At 41.2% G+C, this 24,438-nt stretch overlaps 1 protein-coding gene across 6 annotated transcripts in view; it reads left to right on the forward strand.

Annotated features, from left to right (window-relative positions):
* Positions 1–24,181, forward strand: part of DMD (dystrophin) — a 1,192,425-nt gene extending 1,168,244 nt beyond the window's left edge. For all 6 annotated transcript variants that reach the window (XM_086608718.1, XM_086608727.1, XM_086608735.1 and 3 more), the window contains 4 exons: positions 4,579–4,822; positions 5,185–5,308; positions 9,371–9,463; positions 24,047–24,181. In XM_086608718.1, the coding sequence (XP_086464844.1) occupies positions 4,579–4,822; positions 5,185–5,308; positions 9,371–9,463; positions 24,047–24,144 (559 nt within the window). In that variant the 3' untranslated portion in view covers positions 24,145–24,181. The remainder of the gene's footprint in view (positions 1–4,578; positions 4,823–5,184; positions 5,309–9,370; positions 9,464–24,046) is intronic.
* The last annotated feature ends 257 nt before the right edge of the window (positions 24,182–24,438 follow it).

Raw genomic sequence — 24,438 nt, forward strand, 5'->3', positions numbered from 1 at the left:
GTCTCTTTTGAGCTGTTTGTTGAATTCTGACCTCTATTTGGTTTTCAGCTGCAATTTCTGGTCTCCAAATATTTCCATCTTGACTTGTTACTTAAAGGAGAAAGGCTCTTTGAAATTGTAATTCTGAGGTTTTGCTTTTGGACAGTTTAAAAAGATCTGTCGCCTATTTTGAATTCTTCTGAAATGTATTTTCCGACTTGCAAACTAACCTAGCTGTGACAGAGTTCTGACTGGGTTTTTTTTCAGTTCCAAGGACCTCTCGTTAGATATTCATTATTTATCTGCTAGCATTTTGAGACTTTGGTGCTTTTGTGGCTTGCAAATATGACTTCCTTAAATAATTTATGGCTAAAATTTGACTGTTCAATAATTTATATTTGCTAAAATGTGAGCATTTTAGAGAATATTTTCAATTGGTGAAAATGTTTCATTTGAGTATTAGGCCTTCAGACTCATGCTCAGTTTTACATCACATGGAATATTGCAATAAGAGTGTTTCGTATGTATTCAGTAGACATAAAGTAATCTTGCTGTGGAAGGCAGTATTACTATGTTGGAATATGAGAGAAAAACACAATTATAAAACTGTCCCAAAAGCATTTTGAAATTTCCTTAAGAGTGAATATATTTCAGAAACCCGGAAGACAGATTTTTAGTGTCCATCTAAAGCGGTACGTTACATAGGTTATACCGACTAGGGTGTACTGTACTAGCATTAAATAGGAAGCATACTGTTTTGCTGGGACAGAGCCTTGGAACTTCTTGCAAAGAATTAAAATACTTTCCTGCTATTTTAATGACTAAAGAAAGTGAATGTTTCCTAATATTTTAATTGAATCAAAATCACTGACATGCTTCTGTAAAAGAGACTTCTTTCACATTCTCGTGTTTTCCTCCCAGCTCCTAGCTGTACTAAAACAAGAACTTAGTAAATGAGACGTCCATTTGCCTTTCCTTTGCTTTCCTGACTTGCACTGGGAGCACAGTGGGCTGTGTGCCACTGGAGAAGCACTAATACCCTGAATCTCAAAGCTGCCCTATTTCTGTACAGCTATGGTGTTCCTTCAAATCTGAAGACTGATGAATGGCCTCCTCAAATAAGCTCTTTCTGGATAGTGGCCAATAGCGAGAAAGTGATGAATTTCTAAACATGCTGTGGCTCCTTTTGGTATTTATTTTGGCATCGAAGAAGGGGAACTAGATCTTCTGAGTGTGAAGTGTTGTGAATAAACACTGGCACTCTAGTGAGGGACGGGGGTAGGTGGTTCAGTTACCAGCTTTGTCCGGTTCTTCAGACTACTGATTTTCTGTAGGGAGATGAAAAATAACACGAATTCACAAATTCTCAGTTTCCTCTGAGAGGGCTACTCGGCAATTAGGGTCCACTAGGATTTCCATCACCAGGCAATTAATGCTGCCAGTGATAGGTGTGAGTGATAACTCATGAGCTCTTTACTACCCAGCTCTTTACAGTTGCATAAATCAAGGTTACATTGCATGCCTCCTCTGTTATTTTTCTTCATGAATGCTTCAAAGAGGTGCAAACATAGTAAATGGAATATATGGGGGTTTTCTTTGAATACTTCTCTTACTGAAGTAGAATATATTTTCCCAGCGATCAGAAGATGCAGCAGCTTTGTTTGCTTGTGACAGCTCGATGTAAAAGTCACCCAACCGAGCTATGGTGGATAGAGGCTGGGTTTCCCAGAACTGCCCGTGCTTGCTCAGTTGCATTCATTCAAAGAGGATTATGCTTTTATCTCCCCTTTCTCTTACATCCCATTTTATGCTGAAAATGTCAGAGAGCACCTTTCCCTGGGACACAGAGGCTTTATGCTGAGGGCTGCAGGCGGTGCCTTGGATGCCTGGCTTGCAGCAGCAATCCTTTTTCACCACACAGCTTAAAACTATTCCAGAGGTACGAATAAGAGCTGATTGTTCTCTTCTCTAGGATATTCTTACAGTAGGTTTCGAATTTTTTCTTTTTTAATTTTCAGCTTTTTTCCCCTACGTTAATACAAATCTTCATTCCTGTAAGTTTAGATCCCAATTATGATATTATTGATCGTCTGCACTCTGCATCACCCATATGGCTCTGAAAGCAGTTGCTATGATGAGTCTCAGTTCTTTGGACTAAGGACTGTGGAACTGGACTGAAAAGGTGCAGCCGGAAAACTCAGTGACACAGGTGCTGTGGCAAAATCACATGCGTCCTTCAAAATGACATTCCTTTGTTCTAAGAATATTATGGTATTTAATTACAGAACTCACAAATTCAGACGTAGCTCTGCTTGGCTAATATGCAATATCCTTCATAATTTTTTTTTTCCTATACACTTTCACAGAGTTTTTAACTACTTTTTATTAGATGTGAAGGCATTTTCATCTGAATTACTCCCTGTTCCTTACTTGTTTTTCATTACCATAGTTACTGGAAGGAATTCTCTGTATTGATATTTGAGGCGATAATTGTACATTTCTTTCTAGCAAAGTACCTGATGATGTTTTAAGTATGACCAAGTGCATTTATTTAGTTTCCCTTAGGGTGATATTTTATCTTTTCCTTTACAGCACTTCAAATTTTTGAGTCTGCTGTTTGTAGAGTGTTGCTTGTGTCATACATCTGGGAAGTTCCTCATGGGGTAGCGATAGCCGCTGTCTACAGACTTGGTGAAAAATAAGCTTAATGATCAATCATGTGTAAACTGTATTGTGCAATAAGACTGTGTGTGTTACTCTTGTTGTGCTCATTCCTGTTCCCTTTAGTATTTTTATTGATTATTCACCAGTTCATTCAGCTCAAAGTATCAGAAGATGTTAATTCGTGTGGAAGGCAACACCTAGTATAGCCCTTTTTTCTTTTTTCCAGATAATTTTTACGGGCTTGAAACTCTATATTTCATTAAAACAAAAAACTTTCTTTGAAAAAACCTTCTTCATAGTCTTCCCTCTTTGTGTGGGTTTTAGAGAAAGAAATCTTGAACTTTGGAACAACCTGAAGTTAAGAAAGATCAACCCCCTTTTTTAACCTTTTAAAACTTCTGTAAAGGAGGGATCGTGTAGGTCAGACATCCCTTAGGGATCACATTTTCAGGGGGTGTCACAGTCCCAGGTTAGGACACGTCCGTCATGCAACTGCTGAAGGGCACAAGTACGTTTGAAGAACAGTCAGTAGCTTGTCTTTGTCCTTGGCATTGCTTGCTTATCCATGTGAAATGATGCATACTGCTTTATTTCTTGTTCTCATCACAATAACGTACCTTGAGAAGTGTTTCAGAGCTCAGTAAAATTTATTGGGAGGTTTCTGAGGTGCTATTAAGCCTCTGGACCAAACTGTCAGTGTGTATTGTGGTTTGCAGGCAGAACTGGCAAAAAGTGCCTGTTCTCACAACCTCAAATAAGAGCGAGTTGGAAAAAATAAAATCTGGGTCACTGCTTGTGATGAGTTAGCAGTTACCAAAGCGTCGAGCCGTTTTTCCCCCCTCTGGGAAGCTGTAAAGGAACATCATAGCAACAAAATCCCAGTGCAGTTTATTAGGCCTCCCTTGCCTACAAAGTCTGTGTTACAAGTTACTATTTTTGTGTTTTTCAGACTGTGTTGTTCTTAACAAGGTTTCAGTTTCTTTCCTTCTCTGCTCTTCCTTCTTGGAAGAGTTTTTTTGATGTGGACCACGATACATCATATTTATAGAGTGTTTTACTGGAGTAAAACTGGAGTTTTACAGAATAAAAGAACAAGCTTAGCAGTGCCATAAAGCTACAGGAGACTGCAGCCCTCTGGACAGGGCAGTCCAAATGAAGATGGAGATTATAGCCCCAAAACTCAGTGCAGGGCAGTTTAACAGATTGGCTCACTAACTTGTTCTTTCCTCATCTTACGTTAGTAATTTTAGAGCTAGGCTGGAAATACAGTTGTAAATATTAAGAGAGGAGAGCCATGTGACCTGACTGACGACTGCAGAGTTGCAAATAACTCTTGAGTTCTGTGTTTTGCTCTGAGGTTTTTGGTGGCCGCCTTTCTGTCTTGGCTTTCTCCTCCATGCAGCAGATAGGCCGGCCAGGTGGCGTCCGCTTTGATTAGTGTTTGTAAAGCGCTTTGATCACTCAAAGTCCTCCTTTGGCGCTAATTACCCCTCGAGTGTATTTGTGCGTGGAAGCGAACAGGCAGTCCGACTTCTGCGAGGAAGGATAAAAGGCAGGAAGCCGAGGGAGGGCTGAGCCCGGGACAGACTGTACCCGGGCTTCGGGAGGGTGTCTGGAGCTCAGCCAGCCCTCTGCGAGCTGTGCCCTGGAAGGGAATTAATTGTGAGTTCTGGTGAGGCAGCGAGCCTGTAGGCAATGCTTGTGTCACAGGCCCCTGTAACATCAGCCCCGTGCGAATCTGCGAGGTGTAAGCCTACACGCAGGTGGATTCAGCAGAACGAAAGGCTGGTGGTGCAGGTGAGCGTCTGCCACCAGGTAGTCAGGTACATCACAGCCCACGAGAGGAGGTGCCTTCTCGCTGCCCCATGCAGAGGATAGCCTGCACCAACCTGCTGAGCTTTCTAAAGCTTCTACCTCCTTGTTACTTCTCCACAGAAACTTGCAAGCAGAGTATGACCGTTTGAAGCAACAGCATGACCACAAAGGACTATCTCCACTGCCATCCCCACCGGAGATGATGCCGGTTTCTCCACAAAGCCCCCGGGACGCTGAGCTCATTGCAGAAGCCAAGCTGCTGCGCCAGCACAAGGGCCGCCTGGAGGCCAGGATGCAGATTCTGGAGGATCACAACAAACAGCTGGAGTCACAGCTGCACAGGCTGAGGCAGCTGCTGGAGCAGGTGGGTCCTCAGGCCTTCTTTCTGCGTCTCTGTAGAGCCATTTTCCAAACAGAATGTGAAGAACTATCAATAATGACAACAGATCAAGAAATCATATCCATAGACGCTAGTCAGAGAAAAATACTAAGTTATTCTACAGATTGCAAGGGAGAAGATGAAATCATGTTTCGGTGTCCTTATTTAGTCTCCTTCCTTATTTTGTTCAGAATTCAAATCCATTGTTTGCATGGATATGTTTACGTAAAAACCAACAGAAAATTGTGTGTATTCATGGAATAAATAAAAAATACGGAGATATAAAGATTTATGCAACTGTACTGAGCTGTTAATAACAATCTCTTCTTTTTTTCTTCAATTTTCAGCCGCAGGCAGATGCCAAGGTGAATGGTACAACACTATCGTCTCCTTCTACCTCTTTGCAGAGGTCAGACAGCAGTCAGCCAATGCTTCTTCGTGTCGTTGGCAGCCAGACTTCAGAAACTATGGGTAAGATAACAAAGTTCGGGTTGTCATAAAAAATAGTTATAGTCCCATTTTCCCACAAAAAAATCTTTAAAGACAGAAAATACTCCGCTCTCCTGTTTAGTTCAAATGAGAACAAAGTAGACGTTTGCAATGGTCTTCGATGTCATCTGACTGTTTACATCTTCATTATGGTTCAGGCTTTTGCTGTTGATCAAGATGCACGCAGTAGTGTGGATATTTTGACATTAAACACAAAGCTCAGCCAGGGCTTGACTTCTGAAAAGAAGTATGACCAAAAAGCTAACTTTTTTATTCAAACTGACGTTCCGCTTTAAGCAGGACATGGCTGATTTAAATGTACATAGTATTAATTATGGCTAAGAGATTAAATGTATGAGTAATCATCTCCATGTTAAGTGGCGTGATCTTGTTTTTAACATGTCATGGCTCAATCAGTAGGATTGAGCTGTCACTCATAGGTAGTGCTCATCTAGTGTCTTTTCTAAATGTCACATCAGATGTGATAATGAACATCATATGAGTTGTGGAGTAAGGCTAAGTAATAATATTCTGTAGCTAGAGGCTGGAATTATTATTTTGGTGCTTTTAGTAACTGCTCTGTAGCATTTTCCTAATTTCCTATCTGTTATATAATTAATAAGTATTTATTACCAAGTAGTAAGGATTTTCTGCTAGTAAAAAAGCAATCAACCATTGCAGCATCCATAAGCAAATGTGCTTAAATTACTTCAACAAGATAATATTTGAAGTCTGATGGTAATATTCAGCTTCATACACAGAAATTTATTTAGTGTACATTAAAGAGAGGCTTTAGGGGAGAGTGAGAAGCTTAAGTGAGAGTTTTTCTCTTCACTGCAGTTAGTGAAAGAGTCGGTAACAGTGAGAAAGTGAATGGGAGGGGACATGCTGCTGTGTCTGGAGTGCCATTGTGGTGGGAGATGCAGCTTGTTTGGAGACTTTTTCTTCCACCCCAAGCGTAGCAATGTAACGTCAGCCTGTGCTGGTGTCAAACAAGATGGGTTCTGTACACCTTGCAACAAAAAAATTTGCAATAAATTGTACCTTCAGCAATGCTCAAGTTAAATCCTAGGAGTGAGAGTACAATCACAGGTAACAGCAATTTCATTTGGGACTTTCGTTAATTGTATTACTAGTGAGTAAATATTTTTCTATATATGGCATACACAGAGTAGATAAAACGTATCAGTGGAGTAATTTGCATTGGCTTTCTGAAGAGATGTCGTGAATTTCATCACATAAAATATGTTAATTAAAATACACAGGAAAAGATAGGAAGAAAGTGGTTCCCAGCCATTTTATTAAAAGTGTTGTAGTTGCATGTTTTACCCTTTAGTAGGAAAAAGAGTAATGCACTTCTTTTCGTTTGCCTTAATATAAAATTATTTCCATTTAATTTGTGAGACTGGAATTAATTAATTAACAGGCATATAATCCTATAAACTGGTAAAACTTTTTTAAAGCAAATGTTTAGGCATGAGTTGGGGTTTTTTTGTTTGTTTGATTGAGCCAGTATGTGGAAGGACAGTGAGATGTTGAATCGTCACCAGTATGGTCGTGTTGAGACCCAGCAAAGCGACGCTGTTGGCAGCACGGAGCGGAGCTTATAAACAGAATTACTAACCGAGCTAACAAACCGCAACTAATTCAGTTTGTCGAGTCGCCTTTCGCACCAGAAAGCTTTGCTTGCTAGTCTGAGAGCTTTCTGAAGCACAACTTAAAATATTCTTGAATTGTGAAGGGAACCAGAGCGGTCTTGTGAGTAATGCTCCCATGCAGCAAGCATGTGCCCAGTAATGGGGGAGTCATAATTTTCAAGAAAATACTGAGGATCTCTAGGTCTCTCAGGCAATGAGGTAATGTAGTGGTATCTTTTATATATTTCACTTTTTGAAAGGAAGCCTTAGGTTTTTTTGCTTTAAAGATAGACCCACTGCACTTCTCTGTCTCTCTGCTTTCTCAAAGAGAGATTACTGTAAAAGGTTTTCCACCAGCAGTGTTGTCCAGCCATTTAGTAAAAGCAGCAACCCACTCAGATCCAAATTTACAAATGGAAGAGCTTTATAACCTGAGGTACACCTGGGCAAGTGGAAAGGTTCTGCTTTTCTTCTTGTAGAGCCCTAATGGGTAAGCCTTGATCTTTGGCCTTTCTCTCCCAGTAATGTAGCAGCAGAGGAGGTTCTCTGAGGCATGTGAGCCAAGAGGCTGTTGCTGAACTTCCGTTTGTTCCAGTAGCACCAGAACATTCGACACCCACTCCGCTCTCCAAGCCTTTTGTAGAAACATGCATGAGGAAGTCTGGTTTGGGTAAAGAGAGATAACTGAGGTCTAAAGGTGTCTTTGCTTTTGTCCAGTTGCTTGGCTGATGTCTTCTTTTGTCATTTACAAGGCAACGCTCAGAAAAACAATCCAAATGAGAAAGAATAAAAATAATGCATTTTAAATAAAGGTACAGCAGTCTTGAAAGTCAACACAGTTCAGTTTGTATCAGCGCTTACCAGGACATTTGGATATCAGTACCTGTCCTCAGCTCTTGGCCAGGACAGCAGAACCACTGCCCGCTTCTCTCGGTCTTTAGGGCCAGGTGGCTTTCTGCAGGCATGCTGATAAGGTCCTTGGCCTGGGTAGAAGTGAAAAGATCTCACTCTGAATTTTCATCTTGACATCCAGCAGCGGCTGCAAGGACGTTACTTCTGTTCAGGCACCTCTGTCAGTACAGCACTTGGTGCGAAAGTAACTCACGGTGGGAGCTGATTTGTGTGAACGCAGCACCAGTCGAAAGCTGAACAAACTGCAAGCAGTCTCAGCAGATATTTTTAGACCATTAATGGAATAAAAGGAGCTGATACGAAGGCCATTGCTTATATGAATTAAGTGCTTCTTGCAGACATTTTACTCCACTTCTTGTACTGAAGTGGGGAAAATTACCCTTGGTCAGTAATAACTCTTGTGAAAATCCTGGCCCTAAGGTGAGGTCGACACTAAGCCCAATAATAGGAAATATATGAACTCCTGAAGTGTTCCTTTAGCATCTCTTTTAGTAGGCTTTCCACTAGCAGGGAGCACCTCAATTTCTGAAGAATGTAAATGCGAACGGAAAATCAGGCAGTTTATTACTGAAGTTGAGTAGGGCAAGATATGTTCAAATAAAGGGTCATTAAGTCATTTTCAAAATAAGGATGTACCTCTCATGGTTATTACATCAGGCAAAATTGCTTTTTTGTTTATTAGGGATAAAAGAAATCTAGTAAAAAAAAGAATCTCACTCAGAGTCTATCCTTTCGGTGTGTTCTTTTTTCAGATGCTTTATTTGTATTGGAGCCTAGGGTCTACAGTAAAATCAACATATGGATTTTAGTTATCTGAAACCATGACCAAAAAAAAACCCAGTAAAAATAAAATGTATTGAATTTCCCATTAAGCTGCTGCCCTATAATCAGGTTATAGAAATTATTCAGTGGAAGAAATGTATTTCGCTTTATTAAACTGCTGCTAAACCCTTTTACTGTACAATTGAATGTTCTTGGAGCGCCAATCTGATGCAATTAAACTGTCAGAAATATTAATACTGATGCAGATGAGAATCCGGGTTTCTGCTGATTTACGCAGCTAGGCAAAGCAGTGCTAACATGAATCCAGCACTATTAGAAAGCTGCTCAATAGCAGCACTTACAACAGCAATTTCTTTTGCTATTAATGGAGTAGGAGAAGCTGAAAGGACGAATGTCATGTATAGAACTAAACGTTCCTAAAAGGCATTTTACCCCACTTCTTTTACCTAAGTAGATTATTTCTTAAATCCCTTTTTACGAATTAAAGTCAGTGTTAATTTTTTTAAATTCATTGTTTAATTTCATTTAGGTCATTGAAAAAATGGGAAACATAATAGTCAACAAAATCCACCTTTAAAATTTTGATTGTATGTTAAGCAGAAAATGTGTTTAAGTGAACAACCTTAGCTTCATCAAAGATGTAAGGCGTAGCGAGCCGTTAGCAAATGGTTTTGTAGTGGCTGTCATGCAGTGGTGTGGATTTGCTTTCCAGGCGAGGATGAGCTGCTCAGCCCTCCTCAGGACTCAAGCACAGGTCTGGAGGAAGTGATGGAGCAGCTAAACAACTCCTTCCCCAGTTCCAGAGGTGAGTGCTGCTGCCTGCGGCAGATGAGAGGGAAGAAGATAAAAGTACTTGCTGTTCCTTGATGTTTTCAGGGGGTTGTGTTTTGGTTTCAGGTTTTTTGCTGCTCTTTGTTTTCATTTTAACAATAGCTGTAAGGAAACTTGTCTTATTTAAAGTGGAGAAGGAGCCTGCTCCTCCTTTACCTTAAGCTACCTCCACAGGTAGCCCTTGCTAGATACGTGGATGAAACAATGTCCATCTGAGACTCTTTTTTCCTGAGCATTTTCTTCTCTTCCATTTTGCCATGTTCCTTTTCTCACAGCTTCTCTCCTTTTCAGTCAGTCCCCTTGCTGATTTATTTTTAATACATATCTTAGGACATTTTTCCTCTGTTCTTACCTTTCTCCAAGAAAAATCTGTTTCAAAATAATACTAAAGTTCTGAGTCAAACTTCTCAACCTTGTAGCACTTGGGTCCAGAGTGATGGAGGGAAAACAAGTGGGCTGCTTGTTTGTGCAGCGTGGGCTGCACTTGCGCCTACAGCCACGGCATTTCTTTCAGTGTTTCTATTTTGCTCATTCCTGTTGTTTGCTAAAGATAAGCATTTGTATTACTGGGTTTTATTTGTTCAGCCTGTATTCATCTAAGAAAGGTCTTTTCTGGACCCAGAGAAAATCCTCTGCTGCCAGGAAAAATGGCTTAGATTCCTAGCCGGGGATAGGAAGTTTGGGATATTACCTGTTGCTGGGAAAGAAGGCTCAGACTTAAACTTCTTGGCAGAAGAAAGTCTCAGTGTCCACTGACAGCCTGTTAAGTGGGTTTCATCAGGGGCGTAGGTTTACCCCAGGACCGCTTGCACAGGCTTCACACAGCACCCAGAGGTGGTTCTTTAGCAGATAAATGCCTTAGCCATCACGCTAGACTTTCAGTGAAGTCAAGTTTTCTCCATCCTTGGAGTTCAAACCAAGCTCAGCTTTCACCAGGCATTATCTGTGAGCAATGGAAAAGGAGAAAGCAGTATAAACTGTGTAAGATCTCATGCTGTAGATCAAAACATCAAATTGTTTAGAAAAACATTACTGAAGAAAATCTAATACAGTATATTGTTAACTACATCTCCACCTCAACATTATATGAAAAAAGTCCTATGTCCAGCCCTCATTTTACGTAGGTATTCATTCTCAGAGACAACAGATGAAAAATCTTCCGAATGTTGGTATGTAGATAAAAATGGCCTTATTTTTAAAGTTGCTGTGTACACAAGGGTCCAATAGACAGTGCTTTCGTATTAGTAACTATCATTTGTGTAAATACGTTGTATTTAGGAGATCTTACATAATCGTATGTGTCTAGATGCAGATAGCCATGTGTTAAAACGTTCACCTTTCTCTGTGGTATCTAATTTGTAATCATAGCTGATGACACTGACAAACAGTGTTTATTTTTAAAAATAAGCTTAGTTTTAAGTGAAACAGGAGCAATTTATGAAACAATCATTAATGAAGTATTTGAAGTACAGTGGTTCATTTCCTGTGTATAAATAGGTAGAGATCAGTCTATTAGATATCTCTCCCTACTGAATGAGAATAGAAAAAGTGTTTAATTTTATTTTATTAGTGAAAGATACAAAGTTTTGTAAGTCAAGCCAACGGAATATGAAGTTTAGTGGGGGAAAAAAAAAGATTTGAAATTTGTAACATCAGATAATATCTTAATTCCGCAAGCTGTAACTTCCCATTTGCGTTCTGCTGATGCAAAATGTGATAATTTAAATACAGAGAATGTATTCCCTTATTTTGTTTCTGTATTTGGTAACTATATTAAAAGTGCAGTATGTGATCACAAGCATCCTTCAAAGACATTGCAGCTTATGTACTTTATATACTGCCTGTCTAGCAGCCACAGAAGACAAAAATATTCTCTAGCTGCGTGGAAGGCTGCAAGCAAGGAGGAGGCACAGTCTTCATTTGACATGTGTCTTTTGTCCTCCTCAGCCGAGCCATGAGAGGAGCTTCTGGAGCAGCAGCCAGGAGCAGGCAGAGGCCATCAGGCAGAGTTGAGCTTCCCACAGCACTTTTCATCTGGACCTGACCAAAGCGCTGTCAGGCTGAGCCAGAATCTGCCTCTTCCTCTCTCTTTGGCTGCATAAAAATACTAGTCCATCTGGGAGAAAAAGTCATTCACTTTTTGGAGAATTGTACCAGGTTTTGGCTAAAGAAATTAGGACCTCTGTTAGGTTTCTCTGCTCTTTGTGGTATGTTTTGATGCATGTGCACGAATGCCAGGTTTGTGTAATTGCTTTTAGTTGAGGAATAGGAAGGGTCAGGCCCTCTGTGAGAAATATATGGTTTGTCCTACAACCAGTGCAAATGGATTTCCATTCACTGGTTGACATAGAAGGCTACCGACGCCATAAATTTTGCTGAGATCTCATGCAAACTTCAGTTATTGGTGCTTTCTTCTACTCCCATTTTTACGATTAAATAATATTCAACTGATAACACATAAAAAAAGCTTACATCAACAGCTAATTTGCTACAGCCTCACGTAGACACTCATTGTGAGATGAAGGATGCCGTGATCAGTCAGATTCCACAATGTCAGGGATTTACAAGACTGCAAGAAGGAGAAAAGGAAGCAGGGCTGGTTGGTTTCAACAAACGACTGAATCAGGGGCCATTTTGCTGTTGAGAGGTGCAAATTTGTATCTCGGGTTTCCAATCTGTAACAAAAAATCAAAGTGTAATTGTGAAAAGTGAAAGCAGTTTGGCAAAGCAGCCTGAGAAGAGGGCATAGTGTAAAGATTCAGACGTGGTGGAAGTAATATTTCATTTCTTTGCATTAGAAGTTGCATCGAATCTCAAGGTATTTGTAGGTATTCAGGGAACAGAACAATATGCCCAAACAAGCAACAAGCACAGCTCTGTAAAGAATACATTTTCTTACATTAATTCTTACCAAGTAGAATGAAAAAATTGTCAGAAGCAAGAAACTCTGTCATCCCAGTCTGGAATTCAGAAGTGTGTTGTGATACAGGAGCTTATGAAACATGATTTGAAAGGTGAATTGAAACTGCTTGGGTAAAGTGGCACCACATGATGCATACAATCTCTAGGAATTAAAACTAGAAGGAAGATGGATTAAATGCCCAAGATTGACCAGTATTAGAAGTAGCATTGTTTATTTCCATACTAACACTGTAGAAGAAGTAGTCTGCTATGACATTCATAGACCATGCCATTTCAGAAGAGCTGCAAGGGGCACAGGGCACTCATCAAAATCTACCTAGACTGAAAACAAGAATAACAAAATGAAGTCTAGGAAAGGAAGAACATCCATACAATTAACCTGAAATTTTTACATGGCATCAGTTGAGGAAATGTAGGGTTGTATTAAAAGACCTGGGAAGTTACTGGCAGGTCATTAAATGTGGGTTTCCTTTGTGGCCTGTAAAAATAAGCATGTTATATTTCAAGCTAAATGTCCAGCTCCAGCAAGTCACAGCTTTGGGAGTGATACTCCTTTTGAATCAGGGATATAATCGTAAGTATCCTGTTGCCATTGGGATAGCAATAAATTGGAGGAGTGCAGAACAATATGACAAGAGCAAACTGGACCCTGAAGGCTTTGGTTCATGAGAAAAGTTCAGAGCTGAATAAATAGTGAAGAGAGAAGAGGACTGAATTTCTCTCCTTGGATGGACAGATGTATAGTTGAAGATCACAGGATACAACTTAAAAGCTATATATTTAGTCTAAATATCATTGAAAGCATCTGAAGAGTAAGATTTGCTCAGGTTGGGAAATAGTTTTTTAAAGCAAGTAGTAGATCTTATTTTGGACTTCTGAAACAAAACAGTAAAATGTTGTAGTTAGTAATTAATTGTCTCTCACCTGGAGATAAATTCATTTTGATTATGACATTTTCCAAGCTTTTGCTGCATATAGTTGTTTTTAAAAGGACATTGAGGCTTCTTAGCATCATTTTGAATGTATTTTAGAGAAGCATGCATTAAACAAATCATGTCGTAGACCTTCATAAGCAGATCTCAGATGCAGTAACTTATGTTCCTATATACCTTTCATAAGATTTTTCTGTTTCTTCAGTTTAACCTTTTGGCAGTTCTTGGCATTTCCTACGTAGCAGAGTACCTCCGTGCTCCTTGCACAGTTGACTGTTGGTGCTGAAAGCTGTTTCATTTCTGGAAAGGGAAATTCTGCTGAATACCTGATGATTGCTGTCCTTCCGGAATTTTTCTTTCCTTTTATTCTACAAGGTTTCCCGTTCGTTCCTCTCTTACTTTGCTGCTCCCAGCAAATTCACAACTGCTGCAGCTGCTTCAAACAGCTGCTGTGCTAACTCAAAACAGATGTCAAAGCCAGAGGTCTTCCATTTAGTGGAAATCTACCATTAAATACCACCTCAGTGGTTTATTTGACCCTGCTTGATAATGGGCCACAGAGGAAAACATTTTCACGCTGTATTTGTGCCCAAGCTACTAAATCTGCAGGGAATCGGTTCACAGTTAAGAAAGTAAGATTGGCAGGCCAGTATTTTTAAAGCCAAATTCATCTCTTTTACAGCACAGAGGAGAAACAAGTTGCACCTCTTCAGGTGGTTCTCACGGTGGACCAGACTGTGTTTTGCAGTGATGGTTTTGTGGCAAATGCTCTCCATGAATGAAGCTCAGAGATTAATTTAGGGGCAGAAATTCTTGAGCTAACTGAAGTTGGTGAGAGAGCTTCCCAGGCTTTCAGTGCAGAGCCCTTCCTGGTGGATGCTGAGAAAGAGGGAGCCGAGAAATGATTAGGAGTGAGACCAAGACGGCTTAAAAGAGCTAAGAGGCTGTGACATCACATGGAAACATTGGGAGAGGGATCGGTACCCACTGTTACTACTTCACATCATATTGCTTAATACAGATGTTGTCTTGTGCAGTGAAATTACAAGACCCCACAGCAATAAACAAATGTCGCTAAGAATAGCACCGTGTTATACAAGTTTTATTTTTATCTCAGTCACATAAAAACACACCAAACACGTTCTGCCCTCTCATCTTGCATCAACCAGGCTCTGTCGTGCATGGGACTAACTTCCTAAATGGAACTCGTGACTTTCAGCACTGAAAATAATGTAGTTTCTCTTATACTGACAGCACACTTTACTGAATCAGTGGGAGAGTGCCTTGGAGTTATTGTACTGTGGGGTATTCTGGAAATACTCTTCCAGTTGAGCTACCCTGGTCTCTTCTGGCCTGTATCCCTTTCTCTGTGCTATGGTCCTACATCCCGCTTCAGTGAGCCCCAGTGACTGAGATCCCTTATCACTCCCCTGTGGCACAACAGTACTGAAGTGGGTGAGCTTCTCTGCAGGTTTCTGCTGGAATAGTGATAGAGAGGACTAAATCTTTTGTGATTTATAATGCCCAGTCCTGGTGTAAACTGAGAATACAGTAATGAATTTAACAAAACTTCAAGGAACTTTTTTTAAGAAAAAAGACTGTTTGCAGATCCAGATCTCTCTCCTCTGCAGCCCATCCCTCTCCTGAGTTCAGTGAGAGGGGCGGTGCAGTAAGTAGATGCTTTGTGCTCTCTGCTTTGATCTGAATCTATATAGATGCTTGAAGTTTTTATTAGTGCCTCTGCTTTCAGGTTTGATCTGATCACTCTCTGTGTACCTTTACCTGTGATACAAAGTCATGTAGATTTCCAAAACAAAAGAAAAAGAAAGACTCACTCCTCTATTTTGTAAGAGCAGGAAATCTTGATCTGAGCAGGAATAATAGATAATTAGGTACCCATGGATTGTGTATCAGTATTTTGATGCCTTATAGAATACAACTTTTCAGAACTGCGGCAATACAGACAATCTTCTTTCTCTGCAATTTGTGCTGAACCCTACTCCTTCCCTTAAAACTCAGAGACACACATTCATTCATATGCAAAGAAGAAAATAACGTAAAATCCATTAAACCCTTTTTAATCTTCCTCCAAAAGAAATTAGCCGTTACTGTAGTAGCGCTACTGTTTGTTGCATTTAACAAATTCTCAGGCTGATTACTCACCACAGAATTTCCTCACCAGATGTTTTGTGGGGCGCACATCTATCCCAGTTACCTTTAAATACATTCCTTTTCAAGCAGAATCCAGACTGTCTCATGTAGATATTTAAATTAGACACTCTGTAGCTGCAATTTGAGGTGCTTGTGCAGATAGGTAGGCATTTTGTAAGACTTTCAAAAGGATCCAGTATTTTGCGTGTAGACAGTTCCTTCTCTGCTCTTGACCAAAGCTAAACTGTCTTCTGCTGGATCTTGTTCATGCCCCAGGACTCTCACACACCCAAATGTACCACGGTGCAGCTTCTGGAGGCCTTAGGTAGACCACCTACTCACCTAAACCTTGGGGCTCTTCCTCAGAAGAAGACCCAAGCATGCGATGGGTTTTATATCTTCATTTTCAAAGATTTTCTGTTACATGATTTATATTGGTGAGAGGTTCTCATCTTCCCTCCTGGGAGGCATTTTTTAGGGAATTCACAGCTCCTGATAAAAGCGCCAGAGGAGTCACAGGCTGCGTAGTTGCTCATGGAAGTCCTAGAGAGCTAGGCAGGCCTGCAAGGTGAAGTCCTCAGAATTGAAGCTACACCTCTCCCAGCCGTCGGGCTCACTCTGGTACCCCGTGCACCACCAGTGTGTGCGGTATAGACATGACCTGAGTCGAGGCTGCCCTTGGGAGCGGAATAAAAACCCACGCACAGAGCAGGACTTCAAACCTATTATTATTATTTCTAGTAGCAAGTATGCTACTGGGGAGGAGGAAGAGAGGGAAAGGAAGGGAGTAAAACTTCCTCTGTTGTGTAAATTGTAACTTTTGCTGTCCAGGCCCTTCAGAGTTTGCTGTGGCCCTTTCTGTTGCCTGGAGTTTGCAGTGGAGTGGTGGCTCTGAGCTGTGGTGGTGGGCGATGCCATTCAGTGCCTCCACCCTCTGCCTCTCTCCTTTACCACCTCCGCTCAGCTTTGCTCTGTTGCTGACCCTTCTTCTGCTCCTTGTAAAATACCTGCAAAGCCGTTGTCTTCCTTCCCTTCTCCTGCAGGCTGCCTTACCTAGAAAAAAAGCTGGGCAGCAATTAGGTTACTGTTATGCTGACTGGTGTGTTCTCCTGTATATATCTGTCTCTCTGCCCATTGTCCCATATGTCGTTTACCATTACATCATTTATAACAGCTGTGAGGCAAAGATCATCCTCTTTCCTGAACAGCGTCTACCACAGTGGCTTTCTCACCTAAGGCTATGAAGTCTGGCCATACTGGTGCTTGCTGTAGTGTACCGGTGACAGTGGGACGCTGCTTCTGGAGGCAGCAAGCATCTTATTGTCACCCACTGTGCGAAAGGAAGGTGAGGGGGAAGTGTTTATGCCGTTGACTGACATCTGGCTTTCCTTTTTTCAAAACAAGTATGCTATGATAAGTGTCTGAGGAGAATCAGTATGATCAAAGTATGACTTCCGTGAAGGCTCGTCAGCAACATCTTTTCAGCTAAACCCATTAATGAATCCTCTGTTTTGGCAGTACAACTTGAAAGTCATGAGATACTTTCCCTTTTTTCCCCTTTTACTTGATTTTTTTTTTCCTCGCTTTCCCTCTACCCCCTCAGTTTTACCATGCTTGCACATCAGCTTATTGGAAATGTCTTTTGGAATGTATTTCTCTTGAATGGAGCATGTTATTTTCCAGTGTACAGCTCTCGGTGTAAAATGTTTGTGTGTGTGCGTGTGTGTACATGTACGTGTATATATGAATGTATACCTGTGTGTATGTTTGTAGGCCATAATAAAATGTAAAGTGTCTGGATGAATTAATTTGACGTTGGGTAAATACGATTTTACCATTAATATGGATGAGTAGAAGTACTCAAATTGAGGAAATTTGGATGCTGAGAAAGTGAATTCAGATCTTCTCTGCCATCCTCGTCCTCAAGTGAAAGGCCTGTAAGTTGATTTTAGTAGTTTTCGCAAGTGTTTTTGCTAGGTTGAAACCAAGCTCCAGATTACAGAACTGTTCTTGAATAAATCAGCTCAGAATCATCAGTAGATTTCAGTGCGCTTTCAGTCTTTGTTTACAGGAGAAATGCAGTTATTTTATATTAAATTCTTAAATGGAAATTGAAGTGGCTCTTACAGTATAAAATATGTGTTCATGTTTGGTTTTTTCCCTTTCTTTTCTGATGTTTCTTCCACTTCCTCTCTCTGTTCCTAAAGGAAGAAATGCCCCTGGAAAGCCAGTGAGAGAGGTTAGTGAGATGCAGGCTCACTGCGATGGCTTCTGTGTGTCACAGCTTGCTTTCTGTGCCCAGCATGCGTGTGACGACAGCACGGGTTTGCTTGGGTTTGGCGAAGGGCGGGGGGCGGTTTTGTTTCACGTCTTTGGGTTTTGTTTGATGTTGCTGAGCGCGTTCCCCGCGTGTGCTCTGACGGTAGCGTACCTCTCAACTTTCAGTGGAGACGGTGTCAGCTCAGGGATGTGCGTTTCCTTACATCCTCCCTGAGGTGGAAACTCAGGAACGGGGAGGAGAAAATAAAACATTGAAATCAAGCGTCTGCATGAGAAATGTGGTCACCAAGTATGCTGCAGTCATTGACTTACGTTCTGTTGCTCTCGTGTGTAAGCACAACGGGGAGACCCATGGCTCTCACTGTTTGGCTTACATACTCACAACTGTATTGACATTTATGTGCCAATATATCGACCATCATCCCCAGTTATTAAATAGTTTTTTTCTTTTTCTTTAGAACTATGAGAGTTGAGAGGTACAAGAGATTCAGGTGTTTTAATTTCCTGATACACTGTTGTTCCTGATGTACTATTGCAGAATGAAGGATGCTACTAACATTCACCAGCTCCACAGCGTTGTGTTCAGCAATGCAAACGGGCAATGGTTTTCGCTGTGCACTTCGGTCGTGGTTCGTTTGATGCAAAATAAATTTTAGAATTTGAACATCACTGCTTGTTAATGGAGGAAAACATTTTGCACTGTGTTGTCGTAGCACCTTTGAAAGTCTTTCCAGAGAGCCTTGATTTTTCCTCTGTGAAGCTGCTCTTCATTTGCCAACCAGATACAATATTTGGAAGATGAATTCCTAGCAAAAACTATTGTTAAAGATAAAATATTCAGAGACTGCCTGAGTGCAATTGCAAGCAGCTGTGACATGACCTTTCCCGCACAGCTGATATTTGGTGTGGATGAGGCAGGAATTGAAGGGTAACCCGTTTTGCAAACATCTGCTGGTGTGGAGAGGGGGGCTTATGGAAACACACCGCGCTGGGGTTTTTAGCAGAGCTGTTGTGAACCCCCAGTCACTGGCACACTGCCCTGGCTAAGCCAGGATTTGTTCTAATGCGATGCTTTGTAAGAGAGTGATTCTCTGCTTTGGCTGCAGGAGGTGGCACAGGTCCAGCTACTTCGAGGAGTAAGATCCTCAGTGCAGGTTAAGTCTGTCCTCAAATGGCAGGTCCTCTCATGTGGATCAAAAAAGGGTACTCGGGATGTCATCAACAGATTGTGCCAGTCCAGAAATTTTATGGAAATTATTTCATGTTCAGCCCTGCATGCTGTCAGCCCATACGGTCTGAGAATTGTTCTCCAATTCCACAGAACAGGTTGTTGATTTCCGCTGTTCTCATTCATATTTATGCATATTATTCAGAAAAAGCTTCTGCTGCTGAGGGCATATTTGATACCATTAATAAAAAAAAAATAAAATTGGAAAACTAGGCATGTTTTACCTGATCAAATTCCAGCAGCTTAACCCTAAAAAGTTGACTTCATCAATGCATCGTTCACCTCTCTCCAGTTGTAGTTGTGTTCGCTGGCAGTTCCAGAGGGGGCTTGGTAACTTGCGGAGCTCAATATAAACCACAGCTCTCCGCCTGCTCCTGAAGGGTGTGAGCTGAGGAACGGAGCAGCTTCTGCTTTATGTGTGAATCCATTTGCGCAAAGGCGGATCGTGCGGTTTTAAACCCACCCAGCCAGGTTGTGATCCCAGCACTCACATTAGGTATGTCTTTGTGTGTAATCCCATGGATTTCTTGGTGTTACTCGATATGAATAAGGGTATCAAAATCCAAGCCACCAACAGGAAGGATTTTTCTTTTGTCAGGGAAGGGTTAGAAATCTGTGCTGCTGCAAGAGGCACTGCATTGTGTTTGGGGTTCTTAATTTACTTTCTGTCCACTCTTTGGAGTCTGAAAGCTCCACGTTTATTTCTCTTGACAAGCTGTAGCGTAAGATTGATACTCAGTTACTGCGCCCTGGCCCAAGGGCCTTCATTCCAGTGGAGCCTCTAAAGCAAATTCAGCAGATGTGAAACACATTGTTCTGCGGGTGACCAGAAGTGATGTCGTTAGTGTCTGCAGAAATAGGTGTCTTCTGCTTTCAAAGCAAATGCACCTGTGTTAATATTCCCTCCATTTTATAAGTCTCATTTAGTACCATCCATGTCCATTTTGAGCTTTATTGCTGCATTTCAAAGCGTGTGCTAGTTTTTTTCTTGCACAGTAGCTTCTTTCAACCTTTCAGGGCTGCAAGCATGGAGAAAACTTTTTCGGCTTTAATGTTTTAAAAAAAAAAAAAGGAAGAATGGAATTAACGCCTTCTTTGATTGCATTACTTTAAAATATGAATAATAATGAGTGAAAAGCTATGATTTATATTTTTCTAAGTGCTTTTAGGACAGTATTTTTCTGATTTGCTTCTTAATTAAAAATAACAGTGTCGTACATTTCAGTCTTAGAGAGGGCAAGTAAGCAGTGTTCGACAGAAGCAGCAGAGCTATATAGAAACAGTGGATTTGAGCTCTTATTTGGGTAACAGGCGTTATAGAAGAGGTTGCATTCATTGCACATACAGTACCAGGAAATCATTGCATATGTTGTTCTCAACTATTTGCAGTCTCGATTGACCTAGCTGTTACTCCCATCTGCAAAAGAGGCAGAAAACCTGCTGGCAGTGCCGTGTCTCCCAGCTGAGAGCTCGCCAGTTGAGTGGCTGGAGCACAACTATATGGCCCATTCTTCTGGCCCGTCCTCCCATCCCATGACCGACCCAGAGACTGCGGTCCCCAAGCTGTTGCGCTTTACAGTCCAGCTATTAACATAAACTGCAATCAGCAGTTGTTTACGGTCATGCTCTGAGCTGTAAGCTCAAATGGCTCAGGAGGAGACACGTGATTGTTCAGCTTTTCTGCAGAGGAAATTAAGACCTGTGCTAGGGAGGGAGCGTGGATGGCGTGGGGGAGAGGGAGTCATATCTCCTTATTCACACCAGCCTGCCTCTGTGCAGCTTTTGTGGAGGTCGGTCAGATTCGAAGCATGATTATTTCAAAAATATGGCCGCAATTAACAGAGAAAAGAAAAAAATTCTAGCAGACATGCCTGTAATTGTTATGCATTAAAAGGGTACCTAGGGATCCCTGGATGCAGAAGGTCTTCTTGGCCCATGATTTAGTTGCCTTTAACAGTTTAGCTGTTTGTACCTACTGTGGCATACTTCTGAAAGACTTTTTTTTCTATATTTTTGGTTGAAGTTATTCTTTCGAGACTCAGACTCTTTCAATAAAACCAGCTTGCCTTTACCTTTATAGCTCTGTATCTGACAGAACAAAATATTATTAACAAATACTGATTTTTTTCTAAAGATGGGGTTTAGCAGTTTGCGTTGTTCCAAGTCCACAAAAGGGTGATCACTCTTCCCGAGCTGGGAATGAGTGGTGTTGGAGTCCCTGAAGAGCTCTGCAGTCCCATCATTGTTTCTAGAAACAACAGACCTCAACAAATCTGAACAAGAGCCCGTGATCCCACAGGCAGCGGTGCCTCTCACGCGTGACTACCCAGTTACAACTCTTGCCACCGTCCTGTCTCGTGTCTGTAGGATGCTGCAGGTGAAGAGGAAAAAGAGCATTTAGAGATTTCTTTAAATTAGTTTGCATGGTCAGGATGTTTGTGGGGATGCTGAAGCTCGCTCTGGTTATGCCAGGGTTATTCCGATAAAGCCTTAATAGCATGTGCTGCAAATGTACCTGAGCACGTCAGAGTTTGTGGTGAGTAGGGTGAACCAGTGGCAGTTACCTTTCTGTTTATGCAAGCATCTCCCATCTGAAATACGCTCTTGCTTTCATATGACTTCGTCAAATGTTCACTTTCTATGGTGTAATTTGCTGGATTGATCTCAGCCTGCGTGGTGCCAGTAAGAGAGATTATCCTTGACACCTAAGATAAATGTGGTAGCATACATTAAAGTAAACCACGTTTTAGCCAAAGCTTGGCAGGAATTTTTCGTAAGCTGTTACTTGACTTGCTGATGAGCAAATTACAAGTTTTTGCTTAGGATGATGAATAGGATGGCTATACATTAATGATCTATGGATGAAATTGCTGTTTGATGCATCTGTTTCTCAGTGCGTTAGTGCAATTAGCAAAATGTCACCAGATTCGAACCTAGTGTTTCTTTATATTGATACTTGGCAAACTGTGCCACGCACAGCACAGCTCGCTATTGAACAGGCATCTTGTTGAGTAGCTGTCACTTAGATACAGCATAGTTTTGTGTAATGAATGCTACTTTAAAAAAAAAAAAACAAAAAAACCAAACTACTTTAAAAACAAGTATTTGAATGTAAAAGGTGGTAGTAGTTCTCCAGAAGAGACAAACTTCTCTGGATATTTCGCAGGTAATTTTTTTCTATTCCATAAAGGCTGATCAATATTAACTAATGTCACACCAAGCTCCTATGTACTGTAGAAGTGTCAGCAGTGCATGACTACCATAATATTTGAACATTTGGAAGAGGATGGTGAGTTTGATTTTCCGCAGAGGGAGGGTTTATTCCTGTTGTTAGAGAAGACAGTTGCATCAGGAGAGACTTCCACCATGTATGTGGGCAATGATAACAGTCAGGCGTATCCCGGATAGCCTGGTCATGTCCTTTCTTCATTTGGGTGCTCCTTCTTCAAGGACCATGACGAGGACTCAGCATCCAGGCTCCTGGGAAGCAGGGTTGTGAGCAGATGGCATCGCACCTCCCGTGTTTTTCCAGACAGATATTCTATCGCAAGTACTGTCAGGGAGTAAATCAAACCCCTCAGGCCATAGGAACAAATAGTTTTATTGAGTAATGCTCCCCCTGTTACATTATTTCAGTTGCTAGCACTCTGCAGCTTGGGGACTTCCTGAGTTGGAGGTCACATGCACTTCTTTGCATCTCAATAAATCTCTCTTCAGTGATTATTTTCTAACTTCTTTTTTAACTCATTTATGTGTTTGGCCTCAACATCAGCCTGTGGCGATACGTTCAGTAACACAATTATGTGCTGTGTGGAGTATAATTTCCTTCTGCTTGTTTTAAAACCTTCTGTCTGCTCATTCCTCCATGTCCTCGCAAGAAATCTTGAACACTTAGTCCTCGTTTGGATGTTCATCTTGTGTAGGGTGCCTAGATCTCTGCTATATTCCCTCTTCAGTCGTATTTTTCCAGGAGGGAGACTCCAGATGGGATTCAGCTGTTTAAAATCTGATGCCTCTGTCATTTGAGATGCCAGAGGGTATTTCAGACAGTCATAGAGGGCTGCAAATCTGACACATGGGACTTGCAGGAGACCCACACTCTCCTGAACAGCAGCTGGAGATCAGACAGAGTATGCCAAGGGCCTAAAACGGCAACTTTTGGCAATTTAATCTCCCTACCTTCAAGTCTGCTTAGTCTGTACTTGTGTTGGAGCCATTTCTTACTGCTGATCAGCATTGCTACCTTTCCTTTCCATTTGCAGTGGTGGTAAAATGAATGTGAGAAGTTTCATATTTCATCTCCAGCACTGAACCCTGCGTTTATTCATCACTGCCATGTAGGAGGTCCACGTGTTGTGGTTATACCATCTTAGGACTTCACAGTGGTTATGAGTGAGGAAAAAAGTGCAAATGAACCGCTGTATAGTAGTTACTTGATAATTGTGGCGTCTTTGTTTCTGCTGGACTGCTCTCTGAAAAGCAGATGATATTTCAAAAACAACTGGAAAACCGCAGTGGTTTAGTTTGGTCATCATTTTAGCTATCCGTGCAGGTATCCTGCTGGGACCTCTTGGGTTTAATGATTTAGTTAATTACTGCTGATCTGTTTGTTTGTGTTTTTCTCCTTGATAGAGCGTTGAATGGTCAAACACTTGCAGCACCAGCTGGAAACTTTTCTGTGATGTCAGTGGATTTAATCGTTGCTTTTGGGTCAACATTCGTAATGATTCAGCTTCATCGCTACGAGGGGGTTTTTGGAACGCAGACATCCGGGCTTATTGTCGACATAGCTTAGCCCAGCCATTCAAGCCAGTATCACTCTTAAGCGTTCTGCAAAACTGGCAACTTTTGCTAACGACGATGTATTATACTGATCCAGGAGACCTTTGGAAAGAGTACTCTGCGGTGTACTCCGTTGGGGATGGCAGCAAGCGGTACCTGGAGAGTGATGGATTTGTGCTCGGCCTTTTCTAGAAAATGTTCCTACCAATCTGCTGCTGCGTCTTCTTCATTTAATTGCCTCTTCTTTGGCTTTCTTTTTCAGGCCACAATGTAGGGAGCCTTTTCCACATGGCAGACGACTTGGGAAGAGCGATGGAAACCTTAGTGACAGTGATGACCGACGACAAGGTGTTAGAATAGCAAGATGTGTTTTACAACTTCAGGCGTCCCGCATGGTTTTTATAATATTCATACTACAAAGAGGATTAGACTGTAAGAGTTTACAAGAAAAAAAAAAATCTATATTTTTGTGAAGGGTAGTGGTACTATACTGTAGATTTCAGTAGTTTCCTAAGTCTGTTACTGTTTTGTTAACAATGGCAAGTTTTACACGTCTATGCAATTGTACAAAAATTATAAGAAAACTACATGTAAAATCTTGATAGCTAAATAACTTGCCATTTCTTTATATGGAACGCATTTTGGGTTGTTTAA

This window comes from Tauraco erythrolophus, chromosome 1 (assembly GCF_009769465.1).
Source record: "Tauraco erythrolophus isolate bTauEry1 chromosome 1, bTauEry1.pri, whole genome shotgun sequence".
In the NCBI taxonomy this organism is placed as follows: domain Eukaryota; kingdom Metazoa; phylum Chordata; class Aves; order Musophagiformes; family Musophagidae; genus Tauraco; species Tauraco erythrolophus.